The 18161-nt window shown below is 32.1% G+C and overlaps 2 protein-coding genes across 2 annotated transcripts in view; one reads left to right on the top strand and one right to left on the bottom strand.

Annotated features, from left to right (window-relative positions):
- Window positions 1-18161, top strand: part of LOC125873936 (protein PLASTID TRANSCRIPTIONALLY ACTIVE 16, chloroplastic) — a 126794-nt gene that overhangs the window by 42042 nt on the left and 66591 nt on the right. The window lies entirely within an intron of this gene.
- LOC125872766 (uncharacterized) lies at window positions 4153-6249 on the bottom strand. The gene is made up of 5 exons (XM_049553553.1): window positions 6103-6249; window positions 5931-5999; window positions 5663-5810; window positions 5167-5564; window positions 4153-5006 (listed from the first exon to the last, which is right to left on the bottom strand). Exons 1-5 carry the CDS (start codon window positions 6220-6222, stop codon window positions 4221-4223), a joined length of 1521 nt encoding a protein of 506 aa, XP_049409510.1. The 5' UTR covers window positions 6223-6249; the 3' UTR covers window positions 4153-4220.

An 18161-nucleotide genomic window follows, 5' to 3' on the forward strand; every position in this document is an offset into this window, starting at 1 on the left:
TTTGTAACTCACACAACTATAGGCATCTATTCCATAAGTTATATATATATATATATATATATATACACACACACACATATTTGTTTTATATTTTCTAGGAGATAAATTACATTACTTAATTACAAATTTATATTTATAATTTTACAAAAAGGACAATAGTGGAAAATATGACTTAACGTATGTCTTTGAATCTTTTTTCTGAATGAACGTGCATTGTCTCACAAAATCACTTATTCACAAATCATTTATTCCTTTATGTTGTTGTTAAATTAGGTCTTAGGCCTAACTCACACCCCAAAAGCTAGCTCAAAGGGAGGAGGATTGCCCAAGCCTTATAAGGAGTCCACCCATCTCATTAACCACCGATGTGGGACTTTTGTCATTCTTTAATTTATTCCTTTATGTTGTTTTTAAGTTATATTCTTTAAGCAAGTTAATTCATAACAATTCTATTGCTGGGTCATCTCAATCTATGTGTTCTTGGATCGTATACATAAGTTTAACTATATCGTTTAAAGGGCAAACATTGATGATTTTGTAATTTATACTAGTTGATAATATAGAGTACTATCAATTTGGTGCAAATTTCATGTGCAGATAAGTATTTCTTATATGTCCTGATTCTATTTTTTTGTAACGAGGTACAAAATTTAAATTAATTAAAAAAAAAAGTCCTTACTCCTTATCCAAATACTTAACTTAGCGCTAAGCTAACAACCTTTTTTTTGACAACCAACACGCTAGATATATTAATGCATACAAAGGTTCAAAGAGTTAAATGATGTGATAGCATCACTTATAATCCATCTAGGAAAAGTAGAAAGCCAAACAACTTTGCGTACTAACAAAATAGAAAATTTTGCTAAATTATGTGCTACTAAATTCCAAGACCTTGAAATATGCATCACACTAACCACTTCAAAATACTTCATAAGGTTTCAAATGTTTTCACAAGTAGCTAGTCTCTATCTCCCATGAGACTATAGTTCTTTGTAGTACCATATCCACCACATTTTTTGCATCTGATAAGATTTGCACCTTTGTCCACCCCTTTTCTCTAGCATTCTCCATTGCCATACGAATTACAATTGCTTCAGCAGTGATGGCTTTCCCAACATATTGAATTGGTGTACCAAAGACATGAAGCAGGTTACCATAGCTATCCATAGCCACCACACCAATGCTTACCGTCTTCTTTTTCTTATGTACACTAGCATCTGCAAATACAACAATACCATTTTGTGCCATAATTATATTTCTATCATCATTACAAGCAGGTATAACTATAGGGGAAAATGGAGGGATCAAATTGCTTTCATATTCATGGATATCAAAAAGAGATTAATTTGTTAACAATATCATTAGGATCAGAAATTTCTCTATTGAAACTCTTCGAATTTTTAGCCTTCCAAATTTGCCACATAATAGAGACACATAATTTAATAAGCTCAATAGAGTCAGATATTTTTTAACATTTGTAAAAAGATCATTCCACCAGCCATATGTTTTCATCTCAATTTAACATTTAAAGTGACTGAACAAAAAGAAAAGAAGTGATTTAAATAAATCTTTTTTGTCGTCATATTATGATAAAATTAACATTATCAAGATTCAGGTACAAATGTCTCTATACTTTCCTTACTACTAAAAACCTTCTTAAAAATCTGAGGGTCAAAATTGACGGACGACCTCAATTTCTTGCCTAATATTAACAAACTCAACTATTTAGAGAAATGGTGAGTCGGTTTACTTTCTCGATTAAAATATAGGAATGTTCATCGGTTGTTTAAAATAAAAAATTGACGAATTCAGTAGGTTTTTTTTGTTGTTTTTTCATATATATATATATATATATAACAAAATATAGCATCTTGGAATCAAACCCAAATATATAACAAAATATAGCATCTTGGAATCAAACCCAAATATTTGCTATGACATTGAACAATTCTACCACCACACCACACATTCTCTTTGATGAAATACTTAATTTCATTGCTTTTAATGTATACCCCTCAACCCTAGTTTTGCACTTAAAAAGCCATCATGTCCCGCAATTTTCGTATTAAATAAATAAGAAACCGAGGGATCTGTTGGTTGTCTTATATATTGTTTACGTGCATTTGTGTGCAAAAAACAATCGACGTCCATCCATTTTTTCAAAAAAATGTCATTAAAAAATCTATGCAGTCCGTCGATTTTTTACAATTTTTTAGCAGTATTTAACAACGTTTAAACTTTCCTTTTATCGAGTATGTACTATTTATTTTCGATCTTATTTTAAATTTATAATAATTTGAAATAAACACTAAATACACACAATTATTATTACTACTATTCCATACAAACAAGTAGTGCCAAAAAAATATATCATTGAGGAATCTAGTAATGTCAATCATTCTATTTATTTTTTTTTAATACACTTTGATACTGATTATAAATAACCAAAAATCAACCCGACAAGTTATTCTCTTCGATTCTTTCTTTTCCAAACATGTAATGAAAAATATGCTTGAGCTATCTAAACAATGAGTAGTCTTGGGGGCCTCCATTGTTGGAAAATATACCAAGCGGAACTAGAATTTTCGCTAAGTGGTTTAAAATATAAAGAAGTAAGAAGTTCAACATTTATTATATATACACAAAATATAATTTTAAATATGAATAATGATGTTTTTCCGACGAAGGAGATTCAAATGAAACCACTCGATCCTACCTGACTTCACCATTACCTTAGGAGTCCTCTCCTTTCTAGAAATAGATCCAAAGTTTAAATTTTATGCATTAAGTAAAAGTAACCCAGACTGTGACCGGAATCCCAGAAACACGCATTAACTAAACTAAGGTCCTATTATCCCCTGAAACCATTTTTTTTTTGTAATTTTGGACATTTTTTTGGCTTATGTGGCATCCAAATATCTATCACGCGCCTCAACTGCGGGAAGCCACGGGAGTGTGCCAAATCTTAATTATTAATTATTAATTTAGAACTCAGTAACTTAAAGGGGCTCTAATTTTGAACCCATAGGGTTCAAATCTTGATTTTGCATCTGACTTTTTACACATATACATGATGTCAAATTCTAAGTTAAAGTTACTAAATTCGACTAAACCGAGATATACTAGAATCTACATCAATCCCTACTTTTACCTTCATACACTAGAGAGAATAATGCTCAAAGCCCTATGCTGTTTTTTTGCCCCCTTGAAATGGATGACACAAAGGGGGAAAAAGCCTAATTCATTTTATGCCCACTTTCAAAAGGACCATCACTTTTGATATAAAAAGCAACTTTTTTACTTCCTGTTGAACTACATGCGTAAAAAGGGCAAATCCCATTTTTGTTTATACCAAATTCTAATTATTGATGTTGACAATCAATATGAACCTTTAAAGTAGAAAGAGTAAGATCTAAAAAAGAATAGCAACAATATCATTGTTATCACTTGTAAAGAACTTTTATTATGCTATTAATAGTTATCTTTTATGTGACCTAACAAAATTCTCTTTTAAATGGAGCGGTAGCATTATCGGTAAAATTGATGTCATATGACTAGAAGTTCAAGAGTTTTTGAACTATGAAAACAACCTCTTGCAGAAATGCAGGATAAATACTGTGATTTAATAGACTGTTGTGATTCGGCCCTTCCTTTAACCCCACACATAATGGGAGTTTAGTGCACCAGACTGTTCTGATAGAGTTCTCGTTTAAATAACAGGCATGAAAGATCCTAGACTCGCTCCGAGTCCTTCCTAATGCCCCGACTCTCAGTCTCAATCAAGAAAGAAAGCAACCTTTTAGTGTATAGAAATTAAACTCTACTATTACTTGAAAAATAGAACTACTTTTTTTAACTATGATTTTGTAAAAATACTTAGTATGTGGCTTTTGTCATTTATGATAACAATAGAAATGAATGACAATTGCCCCATTTGGTTGATCAATGGCCAACTCATGTTAGTGACAAAAGCAAAGTTGTCTACTTTCAAACATATTCAAAGAGTTTAAGGATTATTCATTAAAACAAAATGATGTCAAACAATAACATAAAGGACTTACAATTTGACAAGACAACATAAGTATCCATCAATAGTTTGCATTTATGTTGTTCAGACTTTTCAAAAATGTCGTTGAATGCGTGTCAGGCGTTTTGAGAGGGTCTGACATGGGGCTTGCAACATTTTTTGTTAGTCCGAGCAACATAGATTTGCATAGTGCTCAGTTGTTCTCTTTGTCTGTTCCCTTTGAAGAAAGCAAATTAGATGACTCCTTGTTGTCCTTAACCATATCTGATCTCATGAGAGCTACACTTCTGTTGCAAACAGATTTTTTCTCAACCAATGGAGTTCTCATATGAGGAAAACTCTTATTCTGTTTAACCTGTGTTTCTGTCTCATCATTCAAATCAATGACCTCCAAGTATCTACTCAAATCATTGACTTCATTTTCTTGTCTTCTTGATTTTGAAGTGCTAGTAATCCCCTTGTCTGGAGATGGGGTTAAATTGAGCGCCATGGACAGTGAAGATTCATATAACCGACCCTGACTTGTTTGGGATTGAGGCGTAATTGTTGTTCTAATGTTGATCGCCTTGTCGTCTTTTGTAACTATCTTTTCTCTTTTTTCCTTAGTCTTAACTATCCCATTTACTAGTCCAATTCTTTTTCTGTCATGTTCTCCAGCACCAACTTTCCTCAATTTTGAGCAAACTTTTCTGTCAATCTCAATAGATTTATCAGTTTGATAGTTAGACTGTACATCAAATATATCTTTTCGCGCATTTGATGCATCTTTTGCCTTAGGTATCGATGCAGCATATCGGGACTTGATTGGACTTAGAACTAGTATTGTTATCATTGAATCTCGGTTTACACTGTCAATGGATAGCGGACTTCTATCTCGTTTAACTTTGATTGATGCTTCAGCACTTTTCCCTTCATCTATACTTGCTGATATTCCCTGCTTCTGTGGTTGATTCGAGTTTCCATCGAAAGTTGACATATCCTATTAACAAAAATCGCGAATCTCGTCTAGTTTATTTCAAATATGCACATATATAAACTATGACACAAAAAGAATTAGCATGTACTTTAGATGTATATAACTAACACATATATGTACTTCTAGAAAGCAATTGATGAAGTAAAGTAAATGCAAAACCAACCTCATCAAAGAAGCCAAATTTTGGCGATGGCATACAAAGACCGGATGGTTGGGGATTCTCCCTTGGCACTGAAGCAACAGGTTCTGTAAGCTGACTTCGAGGCAATAAGAGACAACGATTTGAATCAGTATGAGCTCGATTGGTGCTAGACGTTGACAATGATGACTCCAAGGACCATGCTTTTGGAGTTCTAGGAGGTGATTTATGATAGGAACTAAGATTTTCAAACTTTTTACTCTTTGAAGATGATCTTATCGGAGTCTTAGTGCTCGAGACAGAGGAAGAGAGTTTAGTCTTTCCGGTTTCTCCATGTTTACTAGCATAAGCAGATGTCTCATACAAAGGACAAGAGGTGATTGAAGAGTGAGAATTGGAATTCGACACCATCAAATCTCGTCCTGCAAATGTCACATGTTATTAATTCTTATGCTAAACGATCGAGGGTGAGAAAACAACTTCATTTGTAAAGAGGAGTTTCTATAAGTGTGTCGCGTACCAGGTCTAGTTCTCTTCTTGCCTCCTATGTCCATAGAATACATGTCTCGTGATGATATTTTGCTTTGCCAAGTCGAAGCACTTGATCTAGGCCATGCTTTTGGAAGCTTGAGTTCTAGTGAATTACACTCTCTTCTTTTATAAGGTTGCTAGTTAACAATAACAACAACAACAAAACTAAGTTAGTTAAGAATCACTTTTACGTTGTCAGTATATAAAAGTTAAACTCTTATATTATGTGTTTGGTAAATGTATATAGCAACACTAACCTGTGTTTTAATTCTCTCTGGTCTTGCATCATTGATGTTTTTCCTCTTGAAAACTAGACTACGATCGATCTGTCAATTAAAAATGAGAGCATTAATCGATTAAATGAACAACATAATACTTGTAGAGAAAGGGAAATATCAATGTTTACATTGTCCCTTATGTAACTAATACCATGTTTCTGGTGCCAGTTCTAATATTTGAAATTGACTGTTGGTCTGGCCTCCGAGCGCATACATCTTCTAGGATGACAGGCAGGAGATGATTCTCTAATGTGTCGAACTCTTTGTTCATCGATGATAGTTCATGTGGATCGAGAAGACCTGTCAATGGAAATAACAGCAATAACACCTCAAATACCAAATAAGTCAGGGTCAACTATATGAATCTTCACTATCCATGTCGCTTCTGTATAAAAACAAAACTAAACACTACAAGTTCTCTATACTTTCTACTAGCATACAAATCTCTAGAAAGAGTAAAAGACTCCTACAAAACATTAGACCTAAAGTAATAGTAAATAGATCAACATGTATCGACGATTGAAGTATATGAGATCTTAGAGTTAATGGTCAAAAACTTTCTACTATTGCTTTTTCGCGAGTTTCACACTCCAACTATTAGTTGTTCCCTTTTCTTACCTGAACTATCACCATCTATGTATTAAAACACACCTCAACTGTCAATTGTTTCCTCTTCCTACCTGAACGATGGTGAAAAACGTAACATCTGATAGTTCTATACTTTCTATTGGCATACAAATCTCAAACAACATTACACCCAAAGTAATTGTATATAGATCAACACCTATCGACGGATGAAGTATATTACATCTTATACAAACATGAAGCAACTAGTTAACTGCATTGACATTGTACATAGAACAATAACAGATGAAATACTACCTGCGCTAGTGAAGAAAGCGTTGTCCCAAGCTGAACTTTTGCGTAAGTAACTAGGTCTACCGGGCTGAATAGATGCAGAAGACAAATGCTTTAGCTCCTTCTGCTTGTTCACTTGTGTTGATTTATCTATTTTCGCGCAAGTTTTTGATAAATTTGAACCCTCACTATTCTCATTTATACTGTCCAATGTTACTGCAGAAATAACATCAAGTGAAGTTGTTGCATACAAATGCTTCTATACACTCGAACAACAACAATTACACCTCAGTCCCAAGCAAATCGATTGTTATACTGATGTTCATACAGGCAGTAAACTACGAAGAATCCTCAAAAGGAATAGTTTTTAAGTACATATATGGAGTGAGATGCCCTTAACTTGAGCGACATAGACAATGATGATTCATATAACAGACTCAAACATGCTTGTTATCGAGGCGTAGTTGTATTTTTGTTGTTGTTTCCTAAGATTTCAAATTCATTAGACTATTCAAATTAACATATAAGTCAAATTAACTTCTTAAAACTCCGTGTCCAATCAAATACCGTCAATAAAATTGCACCAATGAAGTAATAAAACATATTGGAGATTCTCAACAGGAAGATATATGAATATATAAACAACAAGAAGGACTCATAACAGGGGAGCGTAGGCATTAAGGGTTCATTTGAATACTTTCACCGAAAAATTACACTATATGTAAAAAGTCAAAATTAGTTTGTTTTTATGTATAGAAAGCCGATGTTGATTCCCTTTGACTTTATTTCTTCAGATTTGAAGTGAAAATTTTTGACTCCGCCACCGACTCATAACGTATATGGTAAAGAGAATTACCGACCTGAAAGGCGCAGATCTTCAAGAGAATCAAACAAAGATGAATCTATAAGAAAATCATCCTCTGATGAAATATCAATTAGCATAAGCTTTTGATCTCCAATATCATAACATTCCATTTAGTCAAAAATGTAAAGATAGTATTTTGAATGTTTGATTGGTAGGGATGGAATGCCCCGAACCTTTAATCAGTTGTCTCGAGTTTGAGCTTATAAATGAAAAAAAAAATGTACTTAAGTGGCATTACTTCGAATAAGTTGGACTTAATAGAGATATTGAACATTGAGTAGACAAAAAGAGAAAAAATGAAGTTTGAAGTAATAGCAGATTAGGATTTGTAACTGACTTTCAATATAATTAAGCAGAATCAATTAATTAAATCTTATGATATGCAGATGATTACTTTCCATTTAAAATGAATTTTGATCTTTTTAACGTTTCCTTGATCAAAGCCTCCTCATAGTTTTTTTTTAAATTTCAAAATTTTCTTGGCGGAATTTTTTATTTTTAACAAAACTAGGGTCTTCACTACAACAAAAAAAAAAAAACGGTGGTAGTAATATAATTGTCGTTATATTATATGTATCGACAATATTATATTATGGATATTTAAAGAAAAACTACATAATTAGACATATTTCACTATCATATATACTATTATTACCTATATTTTCCCACTAATTAAGAGTTTTCTACCATATATTGAATAATATACGCTTAGATACATGTATTTTTGCTACCAGATACACATAAATAGGGAGGGAGACGAGCGAGATTCATATGTGTCCTAAATACATGAACACACTAGATACTTGTATATGTATGTATCTGGTGTGATTAGCATATATTTGGGATACCATATATATAGGAGAGTGACAAGCGAGATGGGAGGGAGGCAAGGAAGGTGAGCGAGATTTGTTATGTATCCCATATACATGCGAATCAACTTAGATATAATGTATTTAGAACAAATTACACCTAATTTTGACCTCATGTATCCTCGTATATATGTATTTGGACGTATCTTGAACGTATCTAGACACACCAAAATCTTGCAAGATACATGATGTAACAATATATAAGTAATTAACTCTAAACTAGTGGGATTTATCTTAGTTCTCCAATTTAAAAAAGTTGGGACGAAATTGGGCCCAAATTTAAAGGGTGCTGGAAGGAAATTTGGTCTAAACTAAGGGGGGGGGGGGGGNGGCGGGGGCGCATGTACTGTTTATGGCCCATTTATGTGATTTTTCCTAAATATAAAGGGGGCAAGAAGGAAATTAAGTCTAAACTAGAGTGTGACATGGGCTGTAATTTATTTTTGGAGGATGAGAATTTGCTGAATTAATTTGAATTGGACTATAAAATTATATTTATTTTATATTTTGTGGCATATTTATGTAATTTCCCCTAAACATTAATTAGAAAACAAGTAAAATGATTAGTGACATTTACACACCAAGAGAATTAAGGGACTCGAAAGATGGGGAATCAATTAATAGCAAGAACGATCAATTGCGTTTAATTAACTACCACTATTTAATAATAGGTCTTGCAATTATCATTGGAGTTCAATTACCTAGCTACTAGTGTTTCTCAACTACTTCCTATTTGTTTCACACTCTATAACAATATATAAAATATCATGTATAACAACTTGCTTGTAAAAAAATGAATATATCATGTTATAAAGTGTATAAAAATTGTATATAAACTATTTTACTATGTATAAAGAATATAAATACACCAATATATATAATGTTGTGTATGGAAATTGTATATACAATGTATCTTGTGTTTTCAAGTATATTCTTAATGTATACGTATCTCGAGCACTTTTGTGTATTCTAATCATATACAATGTTCTACAATGCAAATAAGTATATCTAGAATATAGTGTGTGCATAGCGTATACATTTCCTCCCCTCCTTCCTATATATGGATATTTATGCTTTTATGTAAAATCTAGTTTTTTTACAAAGAACAATATCGAATTAAATTTTATAAAAGATACAAAAAATGGTAATTTGTAGTGCAATATAATGGAGATTGATAGTTGCGGAGGAAACTAATGAGTTTGACAGATTATTGGGGGTGAAAGGGTGGGTTTAGAGGGGGGATTTCACATAATTCGGACGATCTTGAGAAATTTGAAAGGGTATAAAATTTTGGGAAAATTAGCAAACTAGTCAAACTTCCTAACATAATTATTTAAAAACATCTATACTTTAAAGTAATTATTGAAAATGTCAATATGTCAATATTTTAGCAAATAAAATGTATCATAATATAATTAATTTTCTTTCCTTTTATTTCTCAAATCAGGCCCCACATTAGACTAATTTTACCCCCCCTATACGTGAAAAAGAAGAAAGAAAAAACTTGGGCAAATTACAAAAATCACATACTTTTAAGGCAAAATTACAATCTATCCCTTAAAAGTTTATAATTACAGAAATCCCTCAAACGGATACAATAATATAAGCGCTGATACATTAATTTGATGCGCGAGATACATTAATCGTTAAGTAAGATGCATTACATTTTATACATGATAGACTAATTTGATGTACATTTTATACATGATACACTAATTTGATGCGCGAGATACAATAATATAAGCGTTGATACATTAATATGATGCGTGAGATACACTAATCTGATGCGCGAAAATGAGGGATTTTGAAAATTTGTAAAACTTATAGGGGATAATGATAATAAGTAAACTAAAAGGTGAGATTTCTGCATTTTTTCACTACCGACTTTCCCCTCTATCTAGGTTTTTAACCCAAATTCCTACTTTCTCTCTCTTGAGTTTTTCACGATTGTTCTCTCCTTTCCTTTTCCTTGTCTAAGAAAATCATATCACCTCTTCTATTTTCCTTCAATTTGTTCAAGAAATCTCACAATTCCTTCAAAAAAAAATCACCCACGGATAAAGGTAAATACATTTTCACCAAGTATCTTTTGAGATTTTCCTCTATTATGTAAAGACACTATTAATAAAAAAATAAAAAAAAATTGGGTGCTAAAGATTTCGAAAAACTTGTTGAAGACCAAGTTGAGGAAGAACAATTTCCTATTAGTTTGTTTTGTATTTATGATTTTTTTTAAAAAAAAAATTTGTATCCTTTCTCAATTAATTAGTAATCAAATCAGTATGTATGCTATTAATATTTGTAATCATTCAAAATCTCATGTTGCTTAGTTTATGAATCTTGTATTTGTTCCTAATTTAAATTCACCCCAAAGGTATGTCAACTAGATATGCATTTTATTTATAGGAAGAACAACTTCCTATTAGTTTGTTTTGTTTTTTTATAAAAAAAAATCAGAATTTTGTATCCTTTCTCAATTTGTATTCAAAATCGTATGTATATGCTATTAATATTTGTATTCATTCAAAAATCATGTTGCATAGTTTACGAATCTGATATTCATTCCTAATTTGTATTCATTCTAAAGTTATGTCAACTAGTTATGTATTTTATTTAAGAATAATTACAACAAATATTCACTTATTCCTTTTTAGTTTTATATTTTATTCTCACTTTTTCATCATACTATTTTTTGTATTTTAAATATTATTATACAAAATACTACATAAAAACTAGAATGAATACAAATACAAATAAAATACATATTGGAATGAAAACAACTTAAGAAAGGATACAAGATTCTGAAGAGAAAAAAAATACTCAGTGAAAAAAATACATGAATACAAATATGTTTCTTAAATAACTACAGTTTCATTTTGCATACCTATTGGAATGAATACAAACTAATAAAAAATACAAGTTTCATTATACAAAATACAACATGAAAACTAGAATGAATACAAATAGTATACATATTAGAATGTATACGATTTAAAAAATGTTGCAAAATTCTAGAAAAAAAACATAAATACATTGTGAGAAAGGCACACGTTTGAATTTTCTTTAAGTGATATTTACTTTTTTTTGAAATATTCTCTCCCTTGATTTTCTCCCTTCTGTTATTAAATAATTATATTCTGTTAAATTAAACAAATAAAAAAATACATAAATCAGATATATAACAAACTAAAATATTGACACTTTTAATAAATATTGAAAATGTTGCTAAGGGATCCTATTAAATGCTAAAATATTGATATTTTGAAAATTTTCCCTAAAATTTTATAGACTAGTAATGTAACACCTTGGACTTTGAAAATGTTAAAGTGGGTTAACGGGCAAGTCCACAGACCATGGGCCATTCATGAAAGCCTAAACGACTCGTGAAAGGAGTCCATGACCTGTTTATGGAAGTGGCCCAACCGTTTAAGCAAACCAGGAATTTAGGTCACCTGTACAGTTCCCTAAATGATCAGTGGTGACCTATACGGTTCGTTTAGAGATCCATATAAGTCCCCCGTCAGCTTTATAAGTTAGAGATATTTTAGTCTTTTTCTATGTGTTTGATACTTAAGCTATATCGTTTTAATCTCTATTCTAAGCCCAATATAAGTGATTTAAGTCCTAAAATTATCCATTCTAAAATCATTCACCTAAATTCTAAATCTACCTCTAAGTTCATTCCCAAATTTCTCTCTAAAGTAAAAGAAGAAGAAACAAGGGTTTCACTTCAAGATCTCCAATTCACCATAGCTATTGAGCCTTGATCACTAAGGTATGTTAGTATTCACCTATGAAGTCCCTTCCCCTGGGTTCCTAAAATCTTCAATGTTACAAGTTGAATTCTTAATTCAAAGTTAGGGTTTTATTCAATCTTCATGAGTTCTTTTCAATTATGATTCAATCGATTATTTCCTATCTTTTAATGCATGAATTGAAGTAATTACATGATTTCGAGTTGAATTCATATGATCACGTGCATGATCCATGATTTTTAGACTATGAACACATGATGAAGCTTATGAATTATGATTTATAGAAATTATGCGTGTTTTGTAAAACAATGTTTATAACTCAAGTAAGCTTATAGATGAATGTATCTATATGCTCTATGAAGTTTGACCACATGACATGAATGACATCTAAATTTGTCGTTAATGCTTTGATTTATTATACTATATTAGGTCTTGATTAGTATGGTATCCGGATATGCCCTCAATGATCATGAATCAAGTTTTCTAAAACTATATCATTAGTAGTATGACACTTTTAGTATGAAGTTAATGGTTATTGGCATTATAAAGCTATTATGAAAATATCATAAATGGTGAAAGGTTTCTCACATGTGGTTTAAGGAGCTACTCTATGATATTACTATCTTGAATTAGTAACTTGATTATGTTTTTCCATGGATGATAATACGAATATAATTAATAACTGTTTCATGAGAATTTACTTAGCACCGAATGGGCTTTTGGGATGAAGGTTTTTGTTTAGCGTCTGTGGACCTTTAGTATCAACTATGTACCAGCATAGGATGTTGTCTCAGCTAGACATTAACTAGTGGATCCACCTTGGCTCGGACTCATGGTCCTTACCTTGGCAAGTATGACACTCTCGTTTCGGTGTAAGAGCAGTACAATGGATTCCATGTTTATAACTCACATGGTCTATGTCGGCTATGTGGTAAACTTCCTACAAATAATGAACTAAGGTTACTTTTAAAGTATCTCACAAGTGTTTTAAAGATGTTAAGCTTGCATTGACCAAGATTATGACTTATGTTTTCTACCCTTTTATCTTATGGTTTAGCTTGGTCATTGCATATAATGTAAAGTCTTTTTCAGCATGATTTCATAACTATTATAAATAGCTATCATACTTAGTATATTCCATGTACTAGTGCATACTTGTGCCTACATTATTTCACTAATGTAGGGTCTAACGCTCCTACCTTCCACACTCGTGGCTAGTTGATCCCTTTGACACCTGAAGATTAATAAAGTCCTCATGATCCGAGGGTCGAGACACTTTTATGTCTTTCTGTCATTTCAGTTTTCAGACTTTGCGTGTGGTATGAGTTATGTCCCAACCACTTCCTTTGATGTAGTAGATGTGTTGACACCCAAATTTTGATCGACCTTTAACCCTTTTTGAAAATGTTATTCAATAAAATACGTATTTTAAAATACATTTTGAGTTTAAAATTTAGTCGATTTTGTCTAAAAAAAATTATCATTTTAGTATGCATACTTTACAAAAATTATTGTAAATATTATTAAATTATTCTCTTAAATTATTTTTTTTATCGATATTTAAACTAGAAATAATTATTTTACTCAAATGTTTTAAAATATTGTATAAAAAATATTTTAATATATGTGGTATTTTAATTGGATAGCATTCCCTTAAATTTCCTCTTAATTATTTAATTCTTAACCTATGTTATTCTAATTTATTTCAAATCTAGCCATTCCAATTCAAATTCTCATTTGAATTATAGCCATTTTGTTGATTGCAATTTCAGCCCTTTCTTATCTCAATTTTCAGGATTCCAACTTTCATTTAATCTCATCCATCCATCTAATTCTGAAATAATCGTGGCCCTCCATCTCACTTGATCTCAACGGCTGAGATCAAGTCCTCCAACTTTTCTATTTTAATCAAAAGAACCCAACCCTAAACAAAAGATCCCATTCACTCTTCCTCTTCTAAAAAGAGCAGCCGCCTCCTCTTCTCTTCTCCTCCCTTCTTCTCCATCTCCTCTTTCTCGTTTCTCCTCCTTTACGGCGAGAAACATCAGCGAGCACCGGCGAGAACCGGCAGCAGCAGCGAAAGCTCGCTGGTCTCTCTCCTTCAACTGCTCTGGCCAGCGAGCTCCGGTGACAGCAGCAGCTTCAGCCGGACAGAAATCAGCAGCCAGGCGCAGCCTCGACGAGAAAAAAACAATAGCTGCACGGAGACAACAACTTTCGGCGTGGACGGCACAGCCAGCGTGACGGCTACCAGGCGAGCGTAGCAGCAGGCTCCACCGGCGAAAACAGTAGCTCCAGCCGACGAGAACAACCAGCAGCCAGGCAACCTCCGGTCAGCAAACTCCGATAAATCGCGCCCCGACCAACAGCTATAAGAAAAAGTGAAATAAGCTAAAGCTCCGGTAAATTTTTCGAATCTATCTAAGGATCTGTCTAGGCACATCCCTTTAAATGTCCATTTCATATTCTGTTAGTCATGCATAAGGTAAAACTTGGCAAATTTTTGATTACTGCTTACTTGTTCATATCCTTTTGTGTCAATTTTAAGAACTTTGTTATCTATTTGCTTAAGACTAATTCTTGTTATTCTCATACTGATTGATCATTGCCCTCTATTCATGGTTGGTGGTGGTTCGTTATAAATCTCTTCCCGATAATCAATTCTGCTTCTTATTTAAATCATGGTAAATTAATTGGTTAATTGATATGCTTGATTTCGGAAATTAGTTGAAGTAACTAGTTTGATTATTTGAAAGTGGCTTAAGTATGCTTAAATTGATTTGATTTGCTAGTGTCTTTATGGTAAGTCTTTGAATTAACAGGTAAAGCGTGTGATATTGTTATGATACTGATTTATATGATGCAGATTTACATGTCATTTCTAATTAATTTTCCTTAATTAAAAATGGACAGTTTTCTAGCTTTGTATATTTGGTAAAAAATAAAATAAAATAAAATAAATCTGATTTGGCTCCTTTGAAATAAGGAAATTGTTTTATTAATTGACTCCTTAAAATATTTATTTTCCTTGTATACGCCCCTCTTCTATTATATAAATAGGACCCATCCCTTCATTATTCAAGGACCACTCTCACATTCTGACATCCGGACATTGTCTGACACTCTTGAATACTTTAAAAAATATTACTCTCTACTAACAAGAAAGATTTCGGTAAACTTTGAGGTTCTTCTATACTTGATTTTTGTTGTGTTCGGGTCGGATAGTAGATCAAGTTTTGTTTTCATTGCTGTTAAACATATATTCTGCTTAACCGGTTAGTTATTTCTCTATTAGTTTAATTTTCGTTTTGCATCGTTTCAATTGTTGTTGTATGTTTGAATAAATAAAAGGAAGCATCCGGGTCATTTTTTTCTCCTCCATTTTTCTATGTGTAATTATATGTCCTATCATGCCTAAATGTAAATAGTTGCTATTATGTATTGTTTTGTAATGTTTGTAGTGTACTGTTCTTTAAAATTAGCAGGGCATTTGGAAACCTTGAGCACTAGATTGAAGAGTCGCTGGGGGATAAATTTCCGGATGAGACTATTTTGCTTCAAGTTTACATTTTGTATTTATTGTTCTTTTATTCGGATTTGTAATAAGCTTGTAGTAACTCTCTAACTCTCTATATATAAAATGTATTCGGGGATCGCCTAAGGGGGAGGGGATTACGTGCTACTTGTTTATCATATTGTCATTTAAATGTGTTAGAAAGCATGCCTATATGATTGTTGATTGTTTGATGGCTCATATTTAGATAGTTCGCTTTAGATCTAACTAAAATAAAATTACTTTTGCCTTCAATTTCCTAAGTTTTGACTCAAAATAATTAATCACCTCTTTAAGCTTTGTCTAACCATGTTTTAAAATCAATAATATGTTCAAATTGACTCAACTTATTTATGTGGTGTGCATATATGTTGCTTAATCTAAAATAATAAATGACATTTGTTCCTTTATTTATTAAAAATATATAAGCATTTTATTTTTATATGGGAAAATGCATAAGTACCCCCCCAGCCTATGCCCGAAATCCCAGAGACACACCTAACCTTTACTAAGGTCCTATTACCCCCCCGAACTTATTTTTTAATTAATTTTCTNATTTAGATATCATGCTCATAGGACTTAATTAAACTTTAGCATGCTAACGAGTATAGGAATTCATCTATATAGGCTTAAACTTCAGTTTCATTTAGAAAGCATGCCTATATGTTTGCTTAAACAATTAGTATATCTTTATATAATAGTCATGCCTATATGGTCAATCACAACTTCAACATTTGCATGTTTAGAACCCTGCCTATAGAATTCTACTAATAAGACCATGTTAATTAGATTGATCAAATTAGCTTGTCATATTTGGTTTTTCCACTAATCTCCAGTATTTTAAATAATTGAAACAATCCTAATATGATCGGTTTCTGCTTATGGTTAATGTTTTCTGAATCTGTAGTACATTTTGCCACTTAAATATTTTAACTAACTTTTACAGCATGAATAAATTTAACTTACAAGACTATTCTCTGCTCTGTAAATGTGGAAAATTTCTCTTTCTGTGGATAAATAATTAATTTATGCATGTATTTAGGTGTTGTCTTTTTTAAAAGGAAAATTCATAAATAAACTGCTCCAGAATGCTAAAACCGCTTTGAACATTTGCTACCCCGATCGAGCTTTGCTCTAAAGGAATTATCTTCTGCATCGGCTACTTGCTGTCCCGAATAAAATCTTGCCCGAATCAGTTAATTTCTGCACCGATTTGCCATTTAAAATCAGCTACTATTATCTCTTTGCATTAATAATAAATCTGCCACTATTTTTTAAACGTATTCCTGCATGCTATAATATTTTGTGCCATTTTAAAAATCAATTGATAAACTTCTCTGCATTAATAGTTCTGCCCTTTTAAAGGTAGTTAATAATTGTTTTCTGCACCTGTAACAATTTTTTTGTCCTCTAAAATAAGCTAAATAACTATCTGCATGCTAAAAATGTCTGTTAATAATTCTGCTTGTTCAACTTGTTACTATCGTTATGTTGTATTCGTATGTTCACACACTTTGCATGCGACCTTTTCACATTATATGTGTTTGCAAACATGTTAATTAAAACTTAGAGGCCAACTTGGGAATGTTCTATTTGTTTGACTTGGTGTCTAGGTAGGCCCATTAGGAACCTCTATTTTATTTTTAGTGTAAAACCTCCAACAAGTAGTCCAATGCCTCTTGGACCTTAAGCGGGGACGATAGACACCTTTTAGAGACGAAAAGCATGCGGTGGTGGGATAGGGGTAGTTTAGGCCCTATGGATATGATGACATCGACTAAGGCTTAAAGCGACAAACCTTGGTTTTGTCTGTCCCTACACGGAAGCCTATCGAAAATAAAGAAAAGTCGAGTACTGATCCAAAAGTCCTTCAGAGTCTCCCTTCTCTTCTCCCTTTTATATGATTATAATAATTATAATTATTTGGGATAGTTTAATAAAAATACAAATTGATTATCCTATTTGATTGTGCAATTTATATCTCCTTGCTTATCTTCTATAGTTGTTTCATGTTTAATATATTTAATGTTATGTTATCACTTAGTCTTGCATGATTAATTAAATAACAAATAAATAAATAGATCTTAATTGTTTATTATTAGTTATCACCTAGCAAGCATGTTTAAATAACCAATAAATAAAGTGACCTTAAATGCTACTTGTAACCTCCACATAAATTGCATGAGATACGGCCGGGACCCATATTTGTGGACCTTGAGAGATGCCTAACACCTTTCCCTCGAGATATTTTGAACCCTTACCCGATCTCTGGTTCGTTGACCTTAGCTAGAATTAGTTTAGGTTAGATAG

Source organism: Solanum stenotomum, chromosome 8, assembly GCF_019186545.1.
Source record: "Solanum stenotomum isolate F172 chromosome 8, ASM1918654v1, whole genome shotgun sequence".
Classification (NCBI taxonomy): domain Eukaryota; kingdom Viridiplantae; phylum Streptophyta; class Magnoliopsida; order Solanales; family Solanaceae; genus Solanum; species Solanum stenotomum.